The following is a 22369-nucleotide window of genomic DNA, read 5'->3' as shown; positions in this document are numbered from 1 at the left end:
ATAAGACAGATGTGTATGGCAATGTCATATAACTGTGGACTGACATGATAAACAGATTTCAACTTTTGCCTTTCTCATCATTTGTTTTAAAGTGTTTGGCCAATTTATCTATGTGAGAAATTTGGAAAAAACCAATTATTTGTAGTCAATTTTCTTTAGGTTTTTGACAGCAGTTTTAGAGGTGAGTAGTGTTAGGAAATTCGGACAAGGAAATTCTTGGGTTTTGGATAGTGCACAGACCAGAATAGGATAGTGCAATCCTGTGTACGTTTGTGCATGGGTGTGTATGTGTATGGAGACTGAACACAGGACATGGCAATACTTAACTTTTCTGTCATAGAAATACAGTATTTCAAGAGCAGGAGAAATACTTGCACACCACACCAAAACTCAAAGTGCAGAATGTATTTTTTCAAAAATGTGAGTACTTTAACAAATAAATATTGTTATTGAGCTTGTAAATCTGATACTGTGGCTGGAAATGCATATGAATCATTGTACTCTGGGAACTGCATTGCTTGTTAAAAGGGAAAACCAGACAAAAAGTTAGCACATAAATCTATATGAGTCATGAAAACAGCATTTAGAACTTTTCTAGAGGTGTGTAAACTCCAATAGCTTAAGCTTATTTAACTGCTATGTAATGAGCTTTTGGACTATCACAGCAGATTGAAGTCTCATAAAATTATATTATTGTGTACCTACCTATATCTTCTCATAACTTCAGGTCCTGGCATATAACCTGGAGTTGCTGTAGGTGCAACTGGTTCAACATAGAGTTTTGCTGAGCAAATGGCATTTCCTTTCATATTACTGGCAAAGACAGTATAAATTCCTTCATCTTCAGGTAAAACAACAGGTAAACGCAGAGTGGCGCTGCCATCTTGCAGAAGTTCCATGTGGTAGCGCTCTCCATGTCTTATACGTTTGCCATCCTTGTACCATGCCACCTGCATGGAAAGAAACAGTAGACTGCTATGTGAGCTCTCCTAAAGGCAAAGATCCAGTAGTGACTAGTAAATACAAGACATTACAACTTGCTGTTTTTCAGCTGGAAAACATCACAGCCCGCATATATGTGTTAAACATTAACGTTTTTACTTGAAATAGGTGAGATTAGTGTAAAATGTTTACATAGCAACCTGAAAGACAAGTTTTGGAGCTAGAAACAGATATAAAGCCCATTTTGATGAAGAACAAAGTGACCTCGACTGGACTGCTACTGTGTTCCCCACTGGTCTGGGCTACCTCAGAGATACTCAGAATCAAGACCAAGTCAATTGGTAAGTCCAACCTACCTCTGAACTGGCTAACCAACCTAACTCTATTCTATTAAGGGACCAAAGGAAAATTCAGCTTGATATCAAACCAGAAGACTGGATGTCTTTTGAAAGTCACTGTTTCCTATGCAGAATGTAGAATGTCTGACAATGAGATATTAAGGGATTTTTTTCAAGTAGAGCATCAAATTATTAAAAAAAAAAAAAAAAAAAGAAGCTATTTGGGGTACCTTTGGCAATGGATATCCAGATGTCTTACAATGGAAGGTAACTCCTGTCCCTTCAAAGGTTCTGTAGTTCTTTAATCTTAAATCGAATCCTGCTTCTACAGCTTCAGATTCAGAAATATCAACCATCATCTCCTCTCCATCTTCTTCGAGAAGTTCATGTAAGGTAGTCTTAATAATTCTGAGTTCAATTTCCTTAATAAGTCTTTCTTCAAAAGAAGAAATATGTAATTCCTATATAGAAAAGCAAGACCACTAGTTTAGTTTTCTGTGTCAAATAATGACCTTGCAAATAAATTATTTATATGGTAAAATGTTGGTACCCAAAATTAGTATGGAGGGATAGACATACCTCATCTTCTACAAAAGTTCTGACCATCACTGTATCTTTTGCCATTTTCTTCCTAATTAGAGCTTGTTCTTTCTCATACTCTTTTTCAAAGTCACCATAGGAAATGGGTGGGGCTACCTCAGCCACTTTAGGTTCCTGTACGTATGCAGTCATTTGAGTTTGGTACATCATTTCTTGTTGTGATTTTATGTAGGCTTCGTAATCAGCTAAGAATTGAGAACAGATTAATTTGATACATTTTTTGGTTTTCACTGGACTGAATGGAGAAAACAAGTACAAACTTATTTTACTGGTTTTGGTGATTCAAGCAGATTTTCTATCTGTTTAGCTAATAAATACAAACAGCAACAAAATGCAAAGACTAGTGTATTAGCATGAGCTTTATAAACTGGTAGAAGTCTTCCTGTACTATTTAGATGTCCTAGTTTTCAAAGTGGAAGCATCTGCAGAGATTATTGATTATTTTATAATTTCTTCACCATGACTCTTTGTCCTGAAAATTTTTGTACATTTCTACAGGACAAATAAAAAAATTAGACTTCTTTTCCTTTAAGATGACAACCTATTAATTGATTAACCTTCTTTTTCCATATCCCTCTCTGAATGTCTTATCTTGTCATGAACATGGCATGTCTACAGAGGAAGGTTCCTATAGCTACACATTCTAGCAAAGAATAAAGTCCTTCAAGGGCCTGATGTTGATATTTTGTCTTGCAGAAACAGTCACTAGATGTCCCTTTATGTTTCTTAAACTGAATAAACTAAGCTGCAAAGAATTTGCAGCACAATTTAAATTTTTTTTTTGCCATTTGGAAGCTAATTTTAAGAAATATTGTTCCCATTTCCTTAATCTAAAATATACCTTCTTCTAGTAAGGAGACCGTTGCAGAAGCTTCTCCAAGATTATTACGAACAACAATAGTGTATTCTCCGGCATCATCGGCAAAAGTCATGGAAATTTCAAGTTTGCATTCCCCGGTTTCTTTTTTGTAACTCACTTTGTATCTATAGAAAACATAAAAGTAAAAAGTCTGTATAATTCTGGACAGAATTTTTAGTTAATTTGCTTTTAGCTACAGTTAGACACACTCCTAACTTGTACAAGGCACAAAAAGAGAAACTTTTACTGGCAATTCTCACTGAATGAATGAGCATACTGAGTAGCATATGAAAAATAATAATGCTGAAAATGGAGTACTGGTCTTTTTGTTGTCACTAAATATATAGGATTCAAACACCAGTACTGAAATATCAGAGGTCTACTTATCAGACACACTATAATGGTATATTCTGTGTGCACACAGTTTGTCCTAGTATGGGTCATCATGTAATTTCAAGAATACTACAAAAGTAATATTTTTTCTCAGCTAGAAAGTATGTTGCTTTCTACAGACAAGACTTACATGGAGAGAATGCAAACATTGCATAGACAGAACAAAACAAATACAAAACTTCTTCCTGATTTGTTTATAACATATGAGTATATCTTATTTTATAGTCTTTTGAATATTTATATTTTAAAACTTAATGACCTTTGAAAGTCACACATTAAGACATGAGCTTAAAACTTTTACATTTAAAAATAATTTATTTCACAGAAATCAGGATGTTATTTGGCTCAGCATAACTGAGGGAATCAAATTACCAATTAAATATGCATAAAAATTATGTTAAGATGGATTGTGGGCATTGTATTCAAAATACCTGTAGCCAGTCGTGAGAGGAACTCCGCCTTTTTTCCAGTAGACATGTGGCTTTGGGTTGCCCCCTACTTGGCATTCAAAAATAATGCTCCCACCTTCAATTAATTTATGTACCATGGGTTTTCTTATAAAGAAAGGAGGTATGGGTTCTCCCGATATTTCTTCTGCTGCAGCAGAGACATCTTCCATTACAATGTCTTTTGTCTCCACATAGCTGAAATAAGATTTCAGTGCAGGTAAGTCAGCTGATGTATGAACCTCTCATAAAACAGAATGCAAGAACGTAATGACTGCAATAGGAGCAGTCTGTTTAGAAAAGCAACTTTACCGTTTCTCTTCTGTAACAGCCTTCTCAGAAATGGTTTCTCGAGTCTCAGTTTCTTCAGTGACTAAAAGGAAAATTTGATAAAGTGGATTTTAAAATATCTTAATAGGTCATAAGCAATGAGTTCAGTTGGCATAAAAAGAATATGTAGTTATCGGCCTTTTCCTCATATTCTTACATTCCTTTTACCTAAAAACCCCAGAACACAATTCAAGCCATATGTTTTAAATGTCTAAGATATATTACAAGCAATATGCAGTTAACAAAATTATAAACTTCCTACAGTGACAAGAGGGACTGTCCTTGAGTTGCACCAAGGGAGGTTTAGTTTGAATATAATGAAATCTTTCACCAAAAAGGCTGTCAAGGGTTATCAAGCATTGAAACAGGTTGCCCATGAGTCACATGGGGCTGACTTTTAAATACCTTCTCTACCCTAGAGGTATTTAAAAGACATGTAGATATGGCACCTAGGGATATGGTTTATCGGTGGACTTGGCAGTTTTGGGCCAATGATTGAAATCAATGCTCTCAAAGGTCTTTTCCGACTTTAACAATTCTATGATTCTATAAATATATTTACCTTTCACATGTAAGTGGCAGGAAGTGCTGACACTCCCAGCCTTATTGGTGGCAGTGCAGGTAAATCTTCCACTGTCCTCTGCAAAGGCTTCACGAATCACAAGGCGAGCAAGTCCTGCTTTGAAAGTGATCTGGAAGTCCATTGAGCTCTCAATTTTATAGTCTTCCCTGTACCACATTACTGTAGGCTGAGGATGACCAGATATTTGGCACTCCAGAGTGACAGACTCACCTTCAGTCACAGTCTTATTTTTGAGGCCCTGTATGATGAAAAATAAGTATCACAGTCAGTATACATTTTCAAAACTCAGCTGATACTCAAATATCTAAAACCTATTTGAATGGAAAATTTAATGTCTAGTTCAAAACACTGTTCTGTGAAGCAATGTATGCAAGGAAAAAAGAAGGCATTTTCCAAAGGGAAGTATTTGAAACTGGCTTTTAGGGTCTCTGAACATTGCTGTTATTAACAACATGAAAAGGTAGGTTCATATTTATGCAGGTAGATAAACCTACTATGCGACATAAATGTGAAGAATCACTACCATAAAAAACATCAAGAAGACTTTGTATCAGAGATAAATTATATGGCTGAGTAAATCTAATGCAAAGTTAAAATGATTATTGAAAGACAATTTTTAATGGTTAAGTGATAAAAATTAGAAAACAGAATGGGTGAAAATATAGTGTAACTCCCCTACACTACATACAAATTACTTACTGAGACTAAGGTGGGTGGCGTAGCAGGGATTTCTGCAGGTACAGGAACTCTGGCAGTTTCTGTCACCTAGGTTGTTTAGAGGATAATAATGAACAAAGTATAATTTAGATAAGAAAATAAATCAGGCAATGTGAACTCTTTACATGTCATAAGTAAATATTAGGTCCTAACAAGGATTTGTGTATAACAAATAAAAAATAAAAGGCAGCAGAATGCTTTAGAAGTGGAAAATTGTGATAAGAAATCAGCAAAAAAGTGAGGCTATTCCACATTTTTAAGATGAAGGTCAGTCAAAGTGGTAGAAATTTGCTTAAAAACATACCTTTGCTTCACCTTCTTTATGCAGCATCAAGTGTTCTGTCCGCACTGCTTCACTTTTAATGCTTGTCTCCTTTTTAGTCTCAACATCATAGTGACTTTTATACGTCTCTGCAGCCTCTCCAAAGGGAAACTGTGGAGGTGCAACTGGCTCTGCTTTTGTCCTGACTTCGTGAGGCTTTAGCTGAGGTGGTTTCACAGGCTTGGTGATCTTTTGCACAGCAGAAGTAGCTGATAACTCTTTCTCCAGAGTAGCCATGGCAGTTCCAGCTATTGAAACCTAGGGAACAGAAGAAAAAGAGTTACAGCTTGGTTGTCTTATTTTCAAAGGAGAGAGTGCATTTCTTGAGCAGATTGCATATGCAGCAGTTGCTTCCTTAATTACTTGGTTTTGACACTGCAAAAGCTATATGTAAAAAAAGAGTAGTAGTTTTAGATTGCAGTAGTAGAATGTCAGAGATATAATTTCCCTGTATTATTTTTGATCTGTCTAACATTTAAATATTTTCTTTTTCAAATAGAATTTGATCTTTAAATGGTCAAGAAGCTCTTAAGCGCAGAACAAGAAATGTTCTCTCTGTTTTTTCACTTGAAGCCTTAGATTTCCATTTAGTCTGTCTAATACTGCAATAAAGAATACTATTAATTATATAACTTCCAATGATTAAAATAACTGAAGAGATTTCAAAATCTTTTTATAGGTGAAAAAACGTTTTTAAAATACATCAAAATATTTAATAAAAATATTTATAACAGTGTTTAATCATATTTGGGGAAAATAATTTTTAAATTCCAGATGAAGAGAAAAGGTATGCTTGAATGAGAAAATTAATAACTGGAAAATTTTAATACTATGTAAAGGAGTCCAAAAGAAAAATGGAAGAATAAAAATTGATGATATCATATTATGCAGTCAGTCTGGATTTTGTCTAATTAAAAAATTAGCTTAGCATGTATTAATTAGCAAGGAAGAAAAAAGCAGTGTGTGAGTGAACTGATGCACATAATAAGATTAAAGAGAAATACTTCTGCTCTTTAAGAAATATAACTTGCATGACAAATATCTATAATTTCACTGTATGTCATTAAGTACTGAAGCAGCATCCTCAAACAGTTTATAAGATTATTTAAATAAGAAATGAAAACAACAAATCATATTTTAGGAATTAATTTGTCTGTTTACACAGTGTTCTTTATTAGTCAAACAAGCCAACAAAAATAACTGCAAGGAGCACATAACTCTTCCTCTTGGGGAAGCACCACACTGGAGTGTGGGGGAAAAGTCCAAATTGAATGGATGACCTACTGGCTATTGAAAATGAGCATGCTGCTTCTCTTGGATGCAACTTCAGCTTACCTCGTATGTATGATCTGGTTTAGGAACAGCAACTCTGGAGACTGTGAAGTGAGGACTTGCTGTGCGAGGCCGTGGTGGTTCAACATGAATTGTTTTCTCAAGTTCTGTTGTTCTTTTTATCTACACAAAGTAATGAAGAAAGTTGTTGAAAGTGATGCTGTTCTTTGAACTGAAACAGATTTCACTGGGACATAGTTTCTGGAAAATAATGTAATGGAAGAAAAGAGTCTAACCTCTTTTGATATATGAACTTCCTGCTTTTCAGGAGTTGAGATATGTTTCTCAGGAGGAACATAGACTGTTTTGACTTCTTTGGTGACAACATGACGTTCTGCTGGGGCCTCAGAACCACGGTCTGTTACAGTGTGCTCTTTATAACCATATTCTAAAGTTTTCTCCTTTACATAAGTTTCATCTGCTTGTTCTGGTTGCCAGGGTGATCGAACACGTGCCTGATCAACTGCTGCAACAACTGTAGCTACAGCTTCAGCCTTTTTTCCAGCTTGAGTCTGCAAATAACATCAGCAGAATTTATACACATATTCATCATTACATTGAAAACTTGCATATATGACAGACAGTTATAATGTTGAGTATATTCCAAAGAGAGGTTGTATGGTTATGCAAAAGTCATGATGAAAATATCAAAAATACGTACCTGTAAATAGACTTAAGAATCAGCATTCAATTGCAAATAAATTCTCTAAGTGCTATCTCTGCACATTCAGAATATATCTGTGCTTCTGTGTTTTATGCATATCAGTATTTGTCTGCAAGCCCAATTTTAATACTTTATGGCCACTTTTGTGTCCACTTATCTAAGAGTATGCAGGTATGTAAGTGTGCACACAGTTTTAAAGTATGATCATCAGCTCTGTATAACACTTGTAGATATAAAAAATGCATCTAGCATCTGATGTGAGTGTATTTATTAAGTAACAGACCCATAAAAATTTTGACATCAGGTATATTTGTTAATTCAGTGCTGATCTATTTTAAAGGATTTTACAAAAGAAAGGAGACTGAGATGTCTGATAATTTGGAAATGCCTTTGTATCAAGACTTCTATTTGTTTCTAATAACTCATAAATACTGTCAACTTTGTTATTAGGGTCCAAACTTTTGCCCAGTCAGCCAGCAGTAGATAATAGTGACTACTACTACTGGTTGTCAGTACTGTCATAACTGATCTAGATGTAGCAACAGAGCTTATGATATGTATGCCTTGTAAATGGGAAAAAAACCCCCTAATGGATAATTTCATACTTATTTAAAAACTATTACCAGCTTAAACTGAAATTACTTAGGTGAGGCCAAAATGTGATCCTTTACAGAGATTTTGTTTTCTTATTAAAGTACTACTTAGGTAACAGGGATCTCTTATTCAGTACTACTGTCAGTTTTCAAATAATTTTTTATAGTGGCTTGAATTTGGCCCTAAATTTACATGATAGAACAAGGGACTGAACTACCTAGCAGTCTGACTCCTCTGAGTGAGTTTTATATGCTTCACTCATTTACTTATATTTTATAAAAGTATTTTATGAATGTGCTACACTGTAGGTAGATAGATTTTAAATAACAGCTGTTGTCAACTATGCTATTTTTCCACAAGTAAGAGTTCCTGACTGTGTTGTAGATATTTTCTACTGTGGGAATCCTACTGGTACAAAACAGTGCCAACAAGTGTCTGATGGTCATAAGTAACAAACTGGAGAGACATGAATGGATGTTAAAGTTTGTTTTGTACAAAGGAAAATTCATACCTCAATAAAGAGTTGTTTCATCTGACAAGGAATCATCAAGTAGAAAAAAGAATACAGAGTCAACAATTTGAATAAGTAAATGTTGCTTAAAAGACACTGATAGAGAGGAGAGTGTCACAGAGAAATCAGACTATAGCCTAAAGTGTGACATTTCCTAGCAGGGTGGGATATAAACCTCTTCAGCGCCAGAAACTTGACTCTTTTACTTGAAAATCATCCCACTGAATGGGTATGTTTTCAGGAATTAATATGAGAGCATTCTGTTGTACCAAAGTAGGTTTTAAAATGTAACATTTGCAGGTAAACCAAATTGTAACAGTGCATTGGCTGTAATTTCTTCTCCAGTTCTGGACACTGTGACTGGTGCTTTGGTTTTAGCAGTGGCAACTGTTTTTGGAACTACAGTGGTTTTCTCAGCTTCCTTTTTAATCTAGTTTTTATAGCAGAAATAAAAGTTTCAGTTACATTCAGTCTTGAAAGATATTTAAACAATAAGAAAATGTTTTAAAATGGGAACAGGGAAGGAAAATTGAAGGGTTAGATCCTTGTACACTGCACACATCTCTGTGTTATGTGTATAGTGATAAGTATTGTTATACCCTCCACCTATTTAAATAAAAGTAATGATTAAAAGATAAAAGTTAAAATGCATTTCAGGAGTCAGTCAGTCCACTCCAAACATCAGTCAGAAGATAATTATGAGCACCCTATTAATGAAAATAGGAGAGGAAGATCAAGATGAAATAATTTAGTCTCATTAGCAGTAGGTCTAAAAGTTTGTAAGTGGAATAATCTTAGAAAAAATGAGCTGGAAATGTATAGTTAGTATTTTTTGAGGAAAACAGGGGGTTTGCAAAGAAGAAAGGATAAAACCCAAATACGGCTAAAACAGTGCTATTCACCTTTTCACGTGTTATGCTCACTTTTTCTTGTTTGGTGGCAACTCTTTCTTTACTTTTCGATATTATGACCGGTGCTTTAGGTTTATCAGTAGTAATTACTACCTTAGGTACTGAAGGTTTCATTTCTTCCCTTCTTATCTATTTTTTATGGTAAAGAAAAATAATAGTAATTGATTATGCCTGTTGTCATGATTACACAACTTTTTTGGAAAGCAGGATAATGTTTCTAAATGTATATCAAGAAGAAAGAAACATGACTTCAGAATTGGAGTAATACCTTTGTACTCAAGTTACAGCCTGTTTTATATGCTGAGAGAAGTTCATGCAAAGTCATTAATATATTGCATTAATTTTTATTTGAATGAGAGAAGAAACTTTGTACTTCCTAGTTTATTATAGATCATTATGTTTTGTAGAAACTATTTGCATAGAAATTAGTATTATTGACTTAATAGCTAACCCCATCAGTTGAGTGGTTTCACAATATGGTCTAACAGATGTATTCAATCCTCACACAAATATGAACTTCATTAAATCAAGCTCCACACTACATATCAGACCATGAAAAATAACCTTTAAAATTTATATTTAGAAATCTACCTTCAGAGATAAATTTGTCATTAAGCATCAGATGAAATTCTGTGTACTGTGGCAATAAAAGCCCTAATTCTCGAAGGATCTGTAAGAAGGGCAGCTCACTCCTCTGCAGACAAGAGCTGCTATGAGGTCAGTAGCACTGGACCTGCAGAGACTGTGGTCTGGAGTACCTTGTTTCACAAAGTTTTTGTCTAGTAATCTCTTCGTAAAGAAGGACAAGAAAGTTATTTAACAGATTTTATAAACCAGAGTATCTCAATGAACTACAGATTGTAACATTTTTTTACCTGTTCATGAGCAATGTGCACTTCTTCATGTCTGGTAGATATTTCTTCTCTAGCTCTTGTTATTCTTTCTTGTTCTTTGGCTTTGTCTGTGGCAATTATTACTGTCGGTACTGGAGTTTTCTCTGGTTCTTTTCTCACCTGGATATTTACAAAAAAGGAACTTTTTATTTTTATTTTAAAATATAAGGTACGTGATTTTCAATATATTTGGAAAAGAGCATAGAAATTAAAGTGAGCAAAGATGTCACATTCTGTATTTTGAAATCATCTAGTCTGGAAACAACAATAAAAACATAAAAGGACTTTGTACAAAACATTTAACATAAAAATAATAAAACATTGCACAAATGCTTGAAAGCAGTACTAAAAAAAGTGGCTCAGAGGAAAACTGTCCTGCATTAAAATCACTTTGAGAAAGTGTAGGATATTAAAAATAAGCTTTACTAAACTTTCATTTGACAAGAATTTGACTTAGCATTCAAATGCTAAGTTCAGATTGATGTTTGGGTAGATTTCTGTTTCTCAGTGCTTTGAAGAGAGGTTACACTTTCTTCCTCACACATTTCTACTATAATGCAAATATAACATTGGCTATAAAAGCTCATCTTCCATTAAATCACATTTTTCTGATAAAATACATGTTAAAATAATCTGAATTCATATAACTAATTTGTATTTTCAAAATTGATTTCAATGCAGAATGAGCTTTTTCTCCATTTTTTCTGACCCCCTGTGCTGCCAACAGACAAAGCAGGCTACAAATGGCAAGCTTAGAGACAATATCAGAACACCCCCCTCCACACACACCCGGCCCCCAACAAAATTTAAGAGCTGGTTTCTACATGTCAATTCTTTAAATGATCAAGAATACTATCTAGTAAATTGCTGTATTACATGAAAAAAGAGAGGTTTGTCTAGGTTAATGTTTTGCAACTTCATCTATCACATTCTTAGGTATAAATAATGGAAGTGAAATAAAAAAGGAAAGAGTAATCATAGAGAAGAGACAGGAAAATGATAGCACTGTAAACTGGAAGAGTGAACATATATAAAAGGGACAAATAATAACAATATCTCATTTTTCGTCTTCATAGGTTTGTCTTTTATATGAGATATCAGATTTTTGCACAAGGTAGGGCATAAAAAAATCTCAGGTATAACCTGTATTCACCTTTTCAGGAGAGATGTGTCTTTGTTCTTGTGAAGTTACAAGTCCTTCTCTAGTTCTCGATATCACTGTTTGTTTTGTGGCTTTATCACTGGTAACTATTACCATTGCCTCCTTTTTCATCTGATTTTTGTAGCAACAAACAAAAAAAACCAAAGCCTTAGAAATAATTTTTAAAAATTGATCATCAAATAAGAGGAGAAGGAAAAATAAGAGAGGAATTCAAGTGAAGGAAAAATACTAAGGGAGAATGATGTTATTTCTAGTGGGGAAATTATAAATGAGATATTAGAGAAAAAAAGTTTCATCATTCTAAGAATAATGTTAGAGAATAAAGGAGAAGAGAGAATAGAGGATCCTTTTCAGAGAAAGCATCCTTAAACCTAAAACGAGTGATTAGTTCAATCCTGTTACGATGGAATGCAATGGTGTAAGCGAACCTGAGCATTCCTTTACAGTCTAGGTGTTCTAGATGAGTATGCATGCTTTTGCAGTGCACTGGGTAATTGTTAATTCCTCATAGTGACTCATGCCTTGTTTGCATGTTGGATGAAGGAATAAAGGGAAATCATAGAATGTCTGTGCTCTATTTCTACCTGCTCATGAACAGGCTGAACGTGGACTGCAGTCATTGCTGTCCTTTTAGCAGTTTGCTCTGCAACATCTGGAGCTGGTTCTCTCACCATGGCTTGATCCACAGCAGCAACAACTGTAGCAATAGCTGCTGTTTTTTCACTGTCCTTTCTCACCTATATTAGTCACATCAAAAGACATTTTTTCATATTTTGCATACATTCAGAAGAAGCACAAAACAAGTACAGAGACAGAATGTTGCAAAGAAGCATTTCCACATCTGCAGCAGAACTCTCTCAATAGCAGATGCACACAAGGTTTTACACATAGCCTTTCAGATTCCATTTAGCAGATCTATCCAGCAGTGATGAGACCCCACACAAACCAAACCCAGTATTTTTTCTAGAAACAGACTTTACCTCTCTAGCACCAGTGGCCACCTCGCCAGCAGCAGTGCCAGTAACAGTAACTTGTTCTTGGACCCCGTATCGCCCTTCCCATCTTTCTTCAGTGACTTGGGTAGTGCTCGTAGATACTCTTGTTTCCTTCATCTGGGCTTCCATGGTTCCAGCATATCCTTCCTGCTTCCAAGGAGGAAGGACATCAGCCCCAGCTGTTGTCACTACATGTGGTTTACGGATTGGAGATGGAGATTTCACTGGTCTAATAGGTGAGGTGGAGATTCTCCCAGCAGGAGAAACTGACCTATTAAAAAAAATAGAGTATCAATATCTTTAATCTACTGCCACAGAGTGATAATTGTATAAACAACTTCAGCCTGAACTTGAACTCACTCCCCATATAGGGTATCTCCAGTAATGTGTAGTTTCATTTTAAGAAAGGCTTTTGAGAGGTTCTACTTGTAAATTATGCCTAATTTATTTTAATATTATGCCTAATTCTTGTCATTCTCATAACTTTAACATGTCTTTGTAGTAGCTTCGTTTCCAAAAAGAAATAAGAACAAATGGCAAAAGTCAACCAAAAATATTTGGAATATACAAATGATTTTGCATTTGCTCTATCCTATTTCTTCTAATAGGAATAATACCGAAGGCTCACAGGCTGTAGATACTACATAAGACATTCATGGTCCAGTCTCCGTAGAGAGACAAAATCATAATTGTAACCAATCTTTAAAAAAATGTCATGTGGCAACCACCTAGCAAAACAACTAGATGTACTCCTGTACTACATCTTATTTTCATGTATTACCCATATATATACCCACAACCCAGGCAAATTTCATATCAGTGCCTAATATTTTTCCCCACACTTACATTTACAGATCTCATACACAATAATTTATATCCACTTGGAAAGTGCTAGTTTCTAAATTCTGATATTCCAAAAATTCAATCCTAATCCTAGCAGACAGTTTTAAAGCATTTTCCAAAATTCTTAAACAGGCTTTCTAACTTAGAATTTCTTTTAGTGGAATTTTTTTGTGCTATGTTTCCCAGAGAACGTTAACAAATAGCAGCAGTAGGGGGCAGCAGCATCATGTTAATATTTAGATTTAGTTTTTTTCTAACGTGTTGTATGTCTAAAAGGGATCTGACTAGCAAGGGAGTACAAATTTCTAGTTCTATATGTGCTCTAGATGTCGCTGTTGAATTCCTTTTTTCATTTATGCAGTATGTTAGTTACTGCTAGCCGCTATTAATCCACTTATTCCTGTCCTTGCAAGTTATTTTCTGTGGGGCAAAATTCACCAGCACACCCAGCTCTGGCAACTTAAATGGGGCTCTTCTGAGCATTCAGCTTGGAGACATTCCTTCCATGATTCTGGTACTTCAGGATACTGAAACTGAAGGGCTTCCAAAACACTCTTTTTACCTGCCCCTCAGCACAGACCTCATGGGGTCTCCCAGACCACGAGCCTTGGTCTTCAAATCACTCCCTTTCCCTCTCTAGACCTTCTACACAGCAGAGATAAACTTCATTTTCCCATAGCCACATTTAGCTTGCCTACCTTCAAAATATTATTTCTGTAGTTATTACCAGCAGATACATGGAACATGAGCTCATTTTTTTTTTACATATCCTTTCATTCTGTTTGCCACTCATCAGTGTCATTGCTCTTTTCTCTGTTCATCTAAAATAATCAAGATCCAACTGCTTTACTGTTTTTTTCTGTTTCATCTTGAAATTGAGCTGCGAGTGCTACTTTGGCTCTATGTAGAGCAATCAAATGGGATTTTCTACAATAGGGGATAGGAGTCTACATTGGTGACCCACACTTACATAGCAGTGGCAAATATAGCACATTACAGCTCACCATCAGAGAAAAAAAATCAGTCATTAATAAGTCGATGCATCCTTTCATTTTATACTGTGCTCTCATTCTACAGCATTACTTTCATGCGTAAAAGTGATTCCAAAAGCAATATTGCCCAAAAGAATAGTAATTTTACCTTACTGGTGAAGGTGTTGGTGCTCTGACATGTCTTACAGGTGATGGTGATTGTCTAACGGGCGATGGTGATTGCTGTCGTGCCATTTGTGCTTTTGCAGCAGTTGTCGGGGTTGGTGATTTTGATGTAGGTCTAGGAGGCATTCGTGGAGGTGCCTTGTGTGGGAGCTGTTGGGTAGTTGCACCTTCTATAACCATTTCAACACTTGTAAGTGATCTGGCATCAAAGTGGGCTTCAGTCTTCTGCAATGAAAAACAAGAAAAGGAAAACTAGGGTGAGGGCCTGTAGAAGTAATCCTCCACATTTTAGCCATACCTGCTTTGCTTTTGAAAATTATACCTTTTCGATTCTGGCTTGTCTTGTTTGTGAAATCTGAGCAGTCGAAACAATTGTCTTTGTCTTTTTAGCAGGAACGGCTTCTTCCTCGCCTTTTGAAAGAAAACATGGTCAGAAGAATTGTAACAATCAAATAATAAGAATATGGCAACAAAAATCAAAGGAAAACAAAATACATTAATTGTAGATTCTTCATATCAGTCCTGGATCTAAAATGATTACAGAGTCTCTAAGCCTGACTGAGGTAAAATCCAAGCAAGACTGCTCTGGGTAGCATGTTTCCCTGCCACAATTCCCTAAGAACTCTCTTCATCCTTACCAGCCTCCTTCGCAAGACCACGTACAGCTATGCAGTCTAATATCTCTATTCTATCAAAGCCAACTTACAAATAAAACTTTGAGAGATTCACAGACCAAAATGAAAACAACTCAAGGTATCCCACACTTTTTCCATCAACTATATCCTCTCCTTAAGGAAGACCCATTCCGGAGAAAAGGCCTGTTTGAATCTCAGACAAAAATCTTCGGCAAATTTCATCAAAGACGCTGCTTTTTTTACAGCAAGTTAATAACTCTTGAGAAAGAAATTATAAATTAACTTGTTGATATAACTGCAATGAAGTGGTGCATACTACACCACTACTATTAATGCTCTGATTTTTATGGCCTGCAACTTCAGCTCTGTTACCTTGAATTAGCAATTCAGCTGTTGAAGTAGCACGTCCCACACTATTTGTGGCATTTACAGAATAGGTGCCGGAGTCTTCAGGATATGCTTCTGCAATTATTAAGCTGTAAAGGTCTCCTTCTTGTAAAATTTTAAAATCGGGGGAACTTTTAATTTCGACTCCATCCCGATAGAACTTCACCACAGGTGTAGGGATTCCAGTCACTCTCACGTCAAGACGAACTTGACTTCCCTGTCTTGCAGTCATGCTCTGTAGCCGTTGTGAGAAGTTTGGTGGTGCTGTTGCAGCTGCATTTTTATTGAAGAAGTAAATAGAAAAACAATAGTGTCTGTTAAAAAGAATGGCAAGTACTAAATACTTTCATTACTAGAAGTGCGTGAGGTCTATTTCTTCTTCACATGCTACTGACAGATTATAGTACCTTCTGAAACGTTCAAAATATTATTTTTGATTACACCTATGATTGCAAATGTTTCTAGAATTACAGACACATTGCTGGTAACCATAGGCATTAAGCACAGTCTCTCGGTATGGCCCTTTATGTGACTTATTCTGTTAAATATCATTGATACCATTAGATATCATTAATGGCTCCATCCTCTCTTTTATGGGCAATTTCAATGTAGCCAGCATAACAGACCTTAAGGAGCTACATGTATAAGGGCTGAGCCAGAAGCTTGTAATCATGAATATGAATTTGCGAGATCAAGATTAAACTTTATACAGGTAAAATGTAAAGGATACTGTTAGACATTCCTGGTGAGAACACATGCTGAGTTCTAGACTGCTTTAGGAAAAGAAATGTGGTTTGTTATTTTTTGCACTTGAATATAATGTACTTGAAATCTGAACTATTTCATTATGTGAAAATCTCCCTCTCACTGCTAGCAGGCAGAGAGAGGTGCCTTTCTTTGGCTGCTGTGTACCTGTGACAAGCAGCTCAGCAGTACTAGTCGCTTGCCCAGATCCATTGGTGGCTTGCACAGTGTATCTCCCGCTGTTGGCTTCTGTCACGGTGGGGATCACCAGTCTAGCGCGGCCATCACTAAACGAGATCTGCACACCGGGCAGAGTTGCAGCAGAGAGAACCTGGCCATCCCGAAACCAGTTCACCTCAGGAACTGGGAAACCTACAGAAAAAGGAAGACAAATGGAGATCAAGACATTATGAAATGCCAGACATAAAAAATTACCATGCATACACAGTTGCAGTGGAGCATAATGCCATAGGCGCAGATATATGTCCTGTGCAAAGAAATTTGGTTTTAGAAAGGACTCTAAAATGCACAGAGCAATAGGGCAGCTGCACTGGCTCCTGAGTTTAGTAAACCACTTGAATAATGAGAAAACTCTGGAGTTTAGCAATCTTACTAAGAAATAGAAGTCCATCAAAATCATGAGGAGGATGAATTAATTAATGTGAGGTATTTTAAAAATGCATTTGCTAGTATCTAAGTAAGACTGCTTATTGCTAGCATATTTATCCAGTCCAATAGCCTGGAGATAATGTAAAGATCAGTACTTCTAACCAAATGAAGCATATGTTCTAACGCTAGAAAATGAAGTGACAGAAAAAGTGGCTGTTGTAGACATTAAAAACAAATGCTAGCAAAGTTTTGGGGGTTTTAATTTCTTTCTTCTGGAATTTTTGAGTTTGATCAACAGCAGTCATCTGGAATCAACTGTTGTTCAAATATATTATTCTTTTTTGTCAGGGTCATGAGCAAGAGTCTTTGGGTCAGAAAAAAATCAGTTTTAATGACAGCTGATTTTTGGCTTTAAATGGTGATTTTAGATTGCCTGCAGAAATTCTCTTCTAAAATTCTTATATGAACCACATAAGGAAAACAGGTAATTTAAGGAGACAGTTCCAGCTCAAAGTCTGTTTTGTAGTTCTAGAACATAATTTCTTCAAAATGAAAATCCTCCCAAACTCACTGTGTATATCTCCACTCAACACAAATGACCAGTTGTGCTGCATGGGGGCTAAGGAAAGAGAACTGAGACTGCATTTACAGATGAATTAATTTTCCCAGTTCTAATGTCTGTGGTTTGGAAAACCCCAGGTGCACAAATTCTTCTTCCTTTCTAGAGTAACCTTCCTATAAACTGAATAAATTATTAGGGAATTTGATGTGCAAGGAAAATGACTGTATGAGACTAAAGTGAAAGGGAAGCTGATATGTAGATTGAGGCTTTCACTGGTTCACTGCAGTCCCATCAGACTTGGTTAGGTAAGTTTAAAATCTCATTCACAGTAAAGCACTGATATTTAGAGAAATTTAAAACGGAACACACACACACACACAGAGAAAGAAACAGTGGACAGTTTTAGGGAGGATTAGAAATCAAAAGGGTAAAAGTACATTTAAGCATTGTTAATTTCACTGATGGAAGTTATCAAACAGTCCTGATGGGATGGTATAATTCAACTTTGTGCTATTGGTGTAGGGAACATTGGGCATTATCATCATAAACTTAGAGTATGCAGCAGACCTCAGTGATTTCATTCAGAACTATATGTCTTCAATATTTGTGAAAATTAGTTTAAAAATGTTTTAAGCTAGGCAGCTCCCCAAAATATGTCCTTAGTAGAGAATTTCTTGAAACATTTTCAAAAGTTCTATTTTCTTGTGGTGGTATTATATGATGATTAGCAAAAATTGGAGTTTCTGTGGCAGGTTGAAAAAGGACTGCACTTTTAAAATTGAGTCTATTATGATGTCTCAAATTGCTGTGTACAAGGGATCTAAAGCTAAAAGCCATTTTAGAAATCTGAGCGCAAGTTTATATTAAAAACTCAACTTCACAATTTACTAGCACTCTGCTAGTCACAGGTCACAGAGCTAGGTATGATCTAACTTAAATTATAGATATATGTGCCTGGTCTATATGGAATAGGGTTTTACTTCTACATGTCCCAAATACACTATGATTTGACTGTTACTGATTAGGCAATTGTTTTCCATTTAAAAACTGTCCTTAAAGTTTTTTGAACTTTAATACCAAAAAGAAGAAAATCGACCTGAAGTGCCTCAAATTCACCACTTAATTAATTGAATTCATTAAGATTCTCCTGACAATGATGTAAGAGGGACTGCCAACTTGTGTATGATCTGTGTGCTGCTTTCAAAAACAAGCTCTATGTAAAGGCTGTTTTGCACTGGGTAATACCTGAAAATACCAGTTCAAGAAAGGTAAGCAGTGCACAGGTTAATTCTTTATGAAAAAATTCAGACTCGATCAGTACTGTGGAGACATGAGCTTGGCACAGTTCTAATGCCAGCAACGCTTCTGACTTTCTTGTCTCATGACTCAGTGACTGGTGACCCAGTAGGACTCCCCCTGTGACAGTGTCCTAGGTGTTCTGGCGTTTGCTGCTTTTAATAACAGGGCTTGTGTGTTCTGTGCTTTGTGTTACATGCTGGGTATATTCATCTGATATCATCCCTTTGTAATGTGACACTTAATTCACCTTCTAATACAGCAGCACAGTTCATTTGTTCTAGTTTACACACAGCAAAATTACATCTCAGGTGGTTGCTAAGCTCTTCTTGATACTCTCAGATTAACTGAGCTCTTCACACTTGTACTGTTGCTCTGTATTATTACTTGACCTGTATATAATGGACCAGTGTTATTGGAGAAAAATTCTGATTTTTAAACACACAATAATTCATGACAGATAGAAAGGGTAGACATTACAGCAGGATAAAGCTGTGTAGTCCTTTATTTATGCAATTAGTTATAGTAAAAACCTTTCCTGTTTTTTATGCTGTGGAAAATTAAATGTCAAGCTACTGTCAGATCTTTCAAACCTAGAGGATGTTTTTAGGGCAGGAAGGATATACCAGAATCTCACAATGTGAATAAAACCTAACAAGAGGTTGGCTCACAAGGTATTTGAGACTAACATACAGATATGGCATATGCTATTGGAAATACTGCTGTATCTTCACTTAGTAAGAAATCAAGTTCCCCTCCCAAGCACTCCATAATATGACAAAATGAAATTAGCCAAAATCACACATTGAATAATAATACTGGCATCCTAACTTTTTCTGATGATATTTTTAGGTATTCATAGTAATAATAATTATTGTAAAAGTGGAAAAAATTTTCACAGAAGATTTACAGTGTAGAGGCAAGAAGAGAAAAACAGGGCAATTAACTGAAGAATAAGGGCCAAATAATAGAACATGCCATGAAAAAATGTCACAGATGGAGACTGCAGAACATGGTCAAATGCCTTGTGTGAGCCAGTGTTATGCAAAGGGACCAAGGGATGAAATGCATGGACCATAGATGTCAGAGATCTTTATAGTTGCACAGATCATGTGTTTGCACCTGTCACAGAGCATCTGAGTAGTGCTTTATGGTATGTGGATCATCACATTGCTAATGCCTGTAAGACAATATAATTCCACCAGCAGGAACACGTGTCATTTCTCCTTAGTCACTGCCGAGGTCAGAGACACTTAGAGCAGGGTGTTGGGTCTCTTAGAACAGGGTGTTGGGTCTCTGGTAACGCTATCTCAGGGTTTTTCTTGGTGTTTTGGACAAGATGGAGTGTTTGAGTACTATGTAGACTGGAGAAATCAAGTATCCTTTAAATTGCATAGTACCTTTAAATTGCACGGGCAACTCAAATTATATTAATCTAGCCTTGTGCTACCATCATGATCACCATACACATCTATTTTTCAGCATACTAGGGTTTTCTGCCCTATTCAGTGGCCAGTTGTCCCTAGATTTTGTGCTTTTAATCCCCCACCTAGAAATCTGGAATTAGGTAAACTTAAGGACATGGGAAGCAGAAATACAGCTTAGCTAGAGTAAAGCTTAACAAAAGGTCTTGGAAGAACTAGCATAAGCCCTGCTTTTTGCACCCTGACTTCTAATTCTGCTCAGTCGTTATCCAAATGAGATTATTCTTTCTGCAGCCACATGAAGTTCCCTTATTAGCACAGTATGCATTTTTATGCATATACATTTAAAGCGGCTGTTCAGCACTGTATGATATGGATATATATCCATATTTCAGCACTCATTTTTACCCATTCATACCAGATTATGATCTATGAAAAGTGTCATCATTTTTCTTAGCATACACATTAGCAAATAAATTAGTGCTAAACAATAACAAATCTTGGAAGAATGAATCAAAACCTTACCACTAATATGAGCCTCAAAGGTTGCGGCACTACCCTCCAGTGCCACAACACTTTGTAACGGCTGTGTAAATGTTGGTGCTTTCGTCGTCATCTTTACAGGCACTCTGCAAGCAAAAAAAACCCATAATTAGATATCAATGGTGGAAATGTTATTATATCCACACACTTATTGCAAGATTTTAAGAATATATGTAACTATTCTCTGAAGAATTTACGCTTCTCAGCTTTACATCAGAACGACCTGGTGAAATTAAAAGATTGTGGGTTTTGACAAATTTGTACAGCAAATTATTCTTGGAACATGCTTGGCTGAATTGGATGGGAAACCATTATATTCACTGGAGCTGTGCTTTGGCATTGCAAGTATGCAGCAGGAGACACAATTCTGCTTGACTCATTGTGTGACCTTCCATAGGTCATTCAGGCTGTCTCTCTTTGTCTACTAACTTGTTTTATCTGACAGGAAAAAATTACATTGTATAATTTAAAAAAATATTTTGCTAGTGCAAAATATTTGCATTCTGCAATGACAAGACAACTGGGTCACTAAGAAGCAGTTGAAAGAAATGTGGAAGTCTACAATGTATTTAGCTTAATAATGCAAATAATGCATTAATAATAAATTATTAATAATAAATAATAATATTATTGAATGTTGCATTATTAATAATGCAATAATGCCAAAAATACCAAAAGACTCTATTTTAAAAGCACTCTGTAAGTACTGTATAATTTCACTTTACAGAAGCATATAGGTATTAAAGATGCAGATAAAATTCTCCTCTTTCTTAGAGAGTATCTCAGTGGAATTTTGAATATGGGAGGACAGCCACCTTCGAAATGTGAGCTAGGATATAAAGTAGCCACTGACACTGATGGCTTGAACAACTGCAAAGCCATGTGAAATCTGAAAGAAAGTTTGCTTTCTCTTGCTATACCACAAGATCCTACTTTGAAATAACACTGACACTAGAAAAGCTTGTGTGTTGATATTTTATATTTGCATGACCTATTTATTAACTGATGTTGAATTGTGCAGTTTTTAAAAAGGTGGCTATTATCTTCTTAATATTATCATACATCCATTAAAGTTACATTTTTTCTCACTAAAAATTTTCACTCAGAACATATCTGGTATCAACAAACAGGGGTTAATCCCACAATACTTCAAGGCAAACTTACATATTTACTTCCATTTACTTTTGCTCTTGTGCCTGACAGTCCCAAGCTTAAATTAAAAATGAGAAAGTGAAGTTTTTTTCACTATGAGTCAAATTTATTCCACCTCTCACAGGGGTGAAAATTCTTCATTACATGGGCTCCTTCATAGAAATCAGGGCCTGATGCATACATGCAATAAGAGCATAAGGACAGAACTGGATATTGAATTGGGATTTTCAGGTTCAGTTATGACTATGTTTTGAAGGTCAGCTAAAATAAATGGGAATAATTTTACCATACAATTAAACATTATGAAACCTCACATATATATATATAGTTTCCAGAAAAGATCAGAAATAACTTAATTAAGAAGAATTTCCATTGAGATCCCATAAAGTTTCTATATTTCTTTGTCCAAGCAAATTCTGGTGATG

The 22369-nt window shown here is 35.7% G+C and overlaps 1 protein-coding gene across 1 annotated transcript in view; it reads right to left on the bottom strand.

The window, feature by feature from the left end:
• TTN (titin) overlaps positions 1-20865 on the bottom strand; it is a 236396-nt gene extending 215531 nt beyond the window's left edge. The window contains exons 1-23 of the mRNA XM_053947624.1: positions 20775-20865; positions 16527-16730; positions 15600-15887; positions 14915-15003; positions 14576-14817; positions 12573-12863; positions 12182-12329; positions 11589-11708; positions 10418-10555; positions 9534-9671; positions 8924-9061; positions 7751-7771; positions 7099-7374; positions 6866-6985; positions 5513-5788; positions 5191-5256; positions 4471-4729; positions 3891-3951; positions 3564-3776; positions 2722-2864; positions 1860-2065; positions 1511-1741; positions 706-950 (exon numbers count right to left, since the gene is read on the bottom strand). Coding sequence (XP_053803599.1) covers positions 706-950; positions 1511-1741; positions 1860-2065; positions 2722-2864; positions 3564-3776; positions 3891-3951; positions 4471-4729; positions 5191-5256; positions 5513-5788; positions 6866-6985; positions 7099-7374; positions 7751-7771; positions 8924-9061; positions 9534-9671; positions 10418-10555; positions 11589-11708; positions 12182-12329; positions 12573-12863; positions 14576-14817; positions 14915-15003; positions 15600-15887; positions 16527-16730; positions 20775-20865 — 4004 coding nt within the window. The remainder of the gene's footprint in view (positions 1-705; positions 951-1510; positions 1742-1859; positions 2066-2721; positions 2865-3563; positions 3777-3890; positions 3952-4470; positions 4730-5190; positions 5257-5512; positions 5789-6865; positions 6986-7098; positions 7375-7750; positions 7772-8923; positions 9062-9533; positions 9672-10417; positions 10556-11588; positions 11709-12181; positions 12330-12572; positions 12864-14575; positions 14818-14914; positions 15004-15599; positions 15888-16526; positions 16731-20774) is intronic.
• Positions 20866-22369: the final 1504 nt, after the last annotated feature.

Source organism: Vidua chalybeata, chromosome 7 (assembly GCF_026979565.1).
Source record: "Vidua chalybeata isolate OUT-0048 chromosome 7, bVidCha1 merged haplotype, whole genome shotgun sequence".
NCBI classification, from domain to species: domain Eukaryota; kingdom Metazoa; phylum Chordata; class Aves; order Passeriformes; family Viduidae; genus Vidua; species Vidua chalybeata.
The sequence above is the reverse complement of the archived record's forward strand: the minus strand, read 5'-3'. Positions and strand labels throughout refer to the sequence as shown.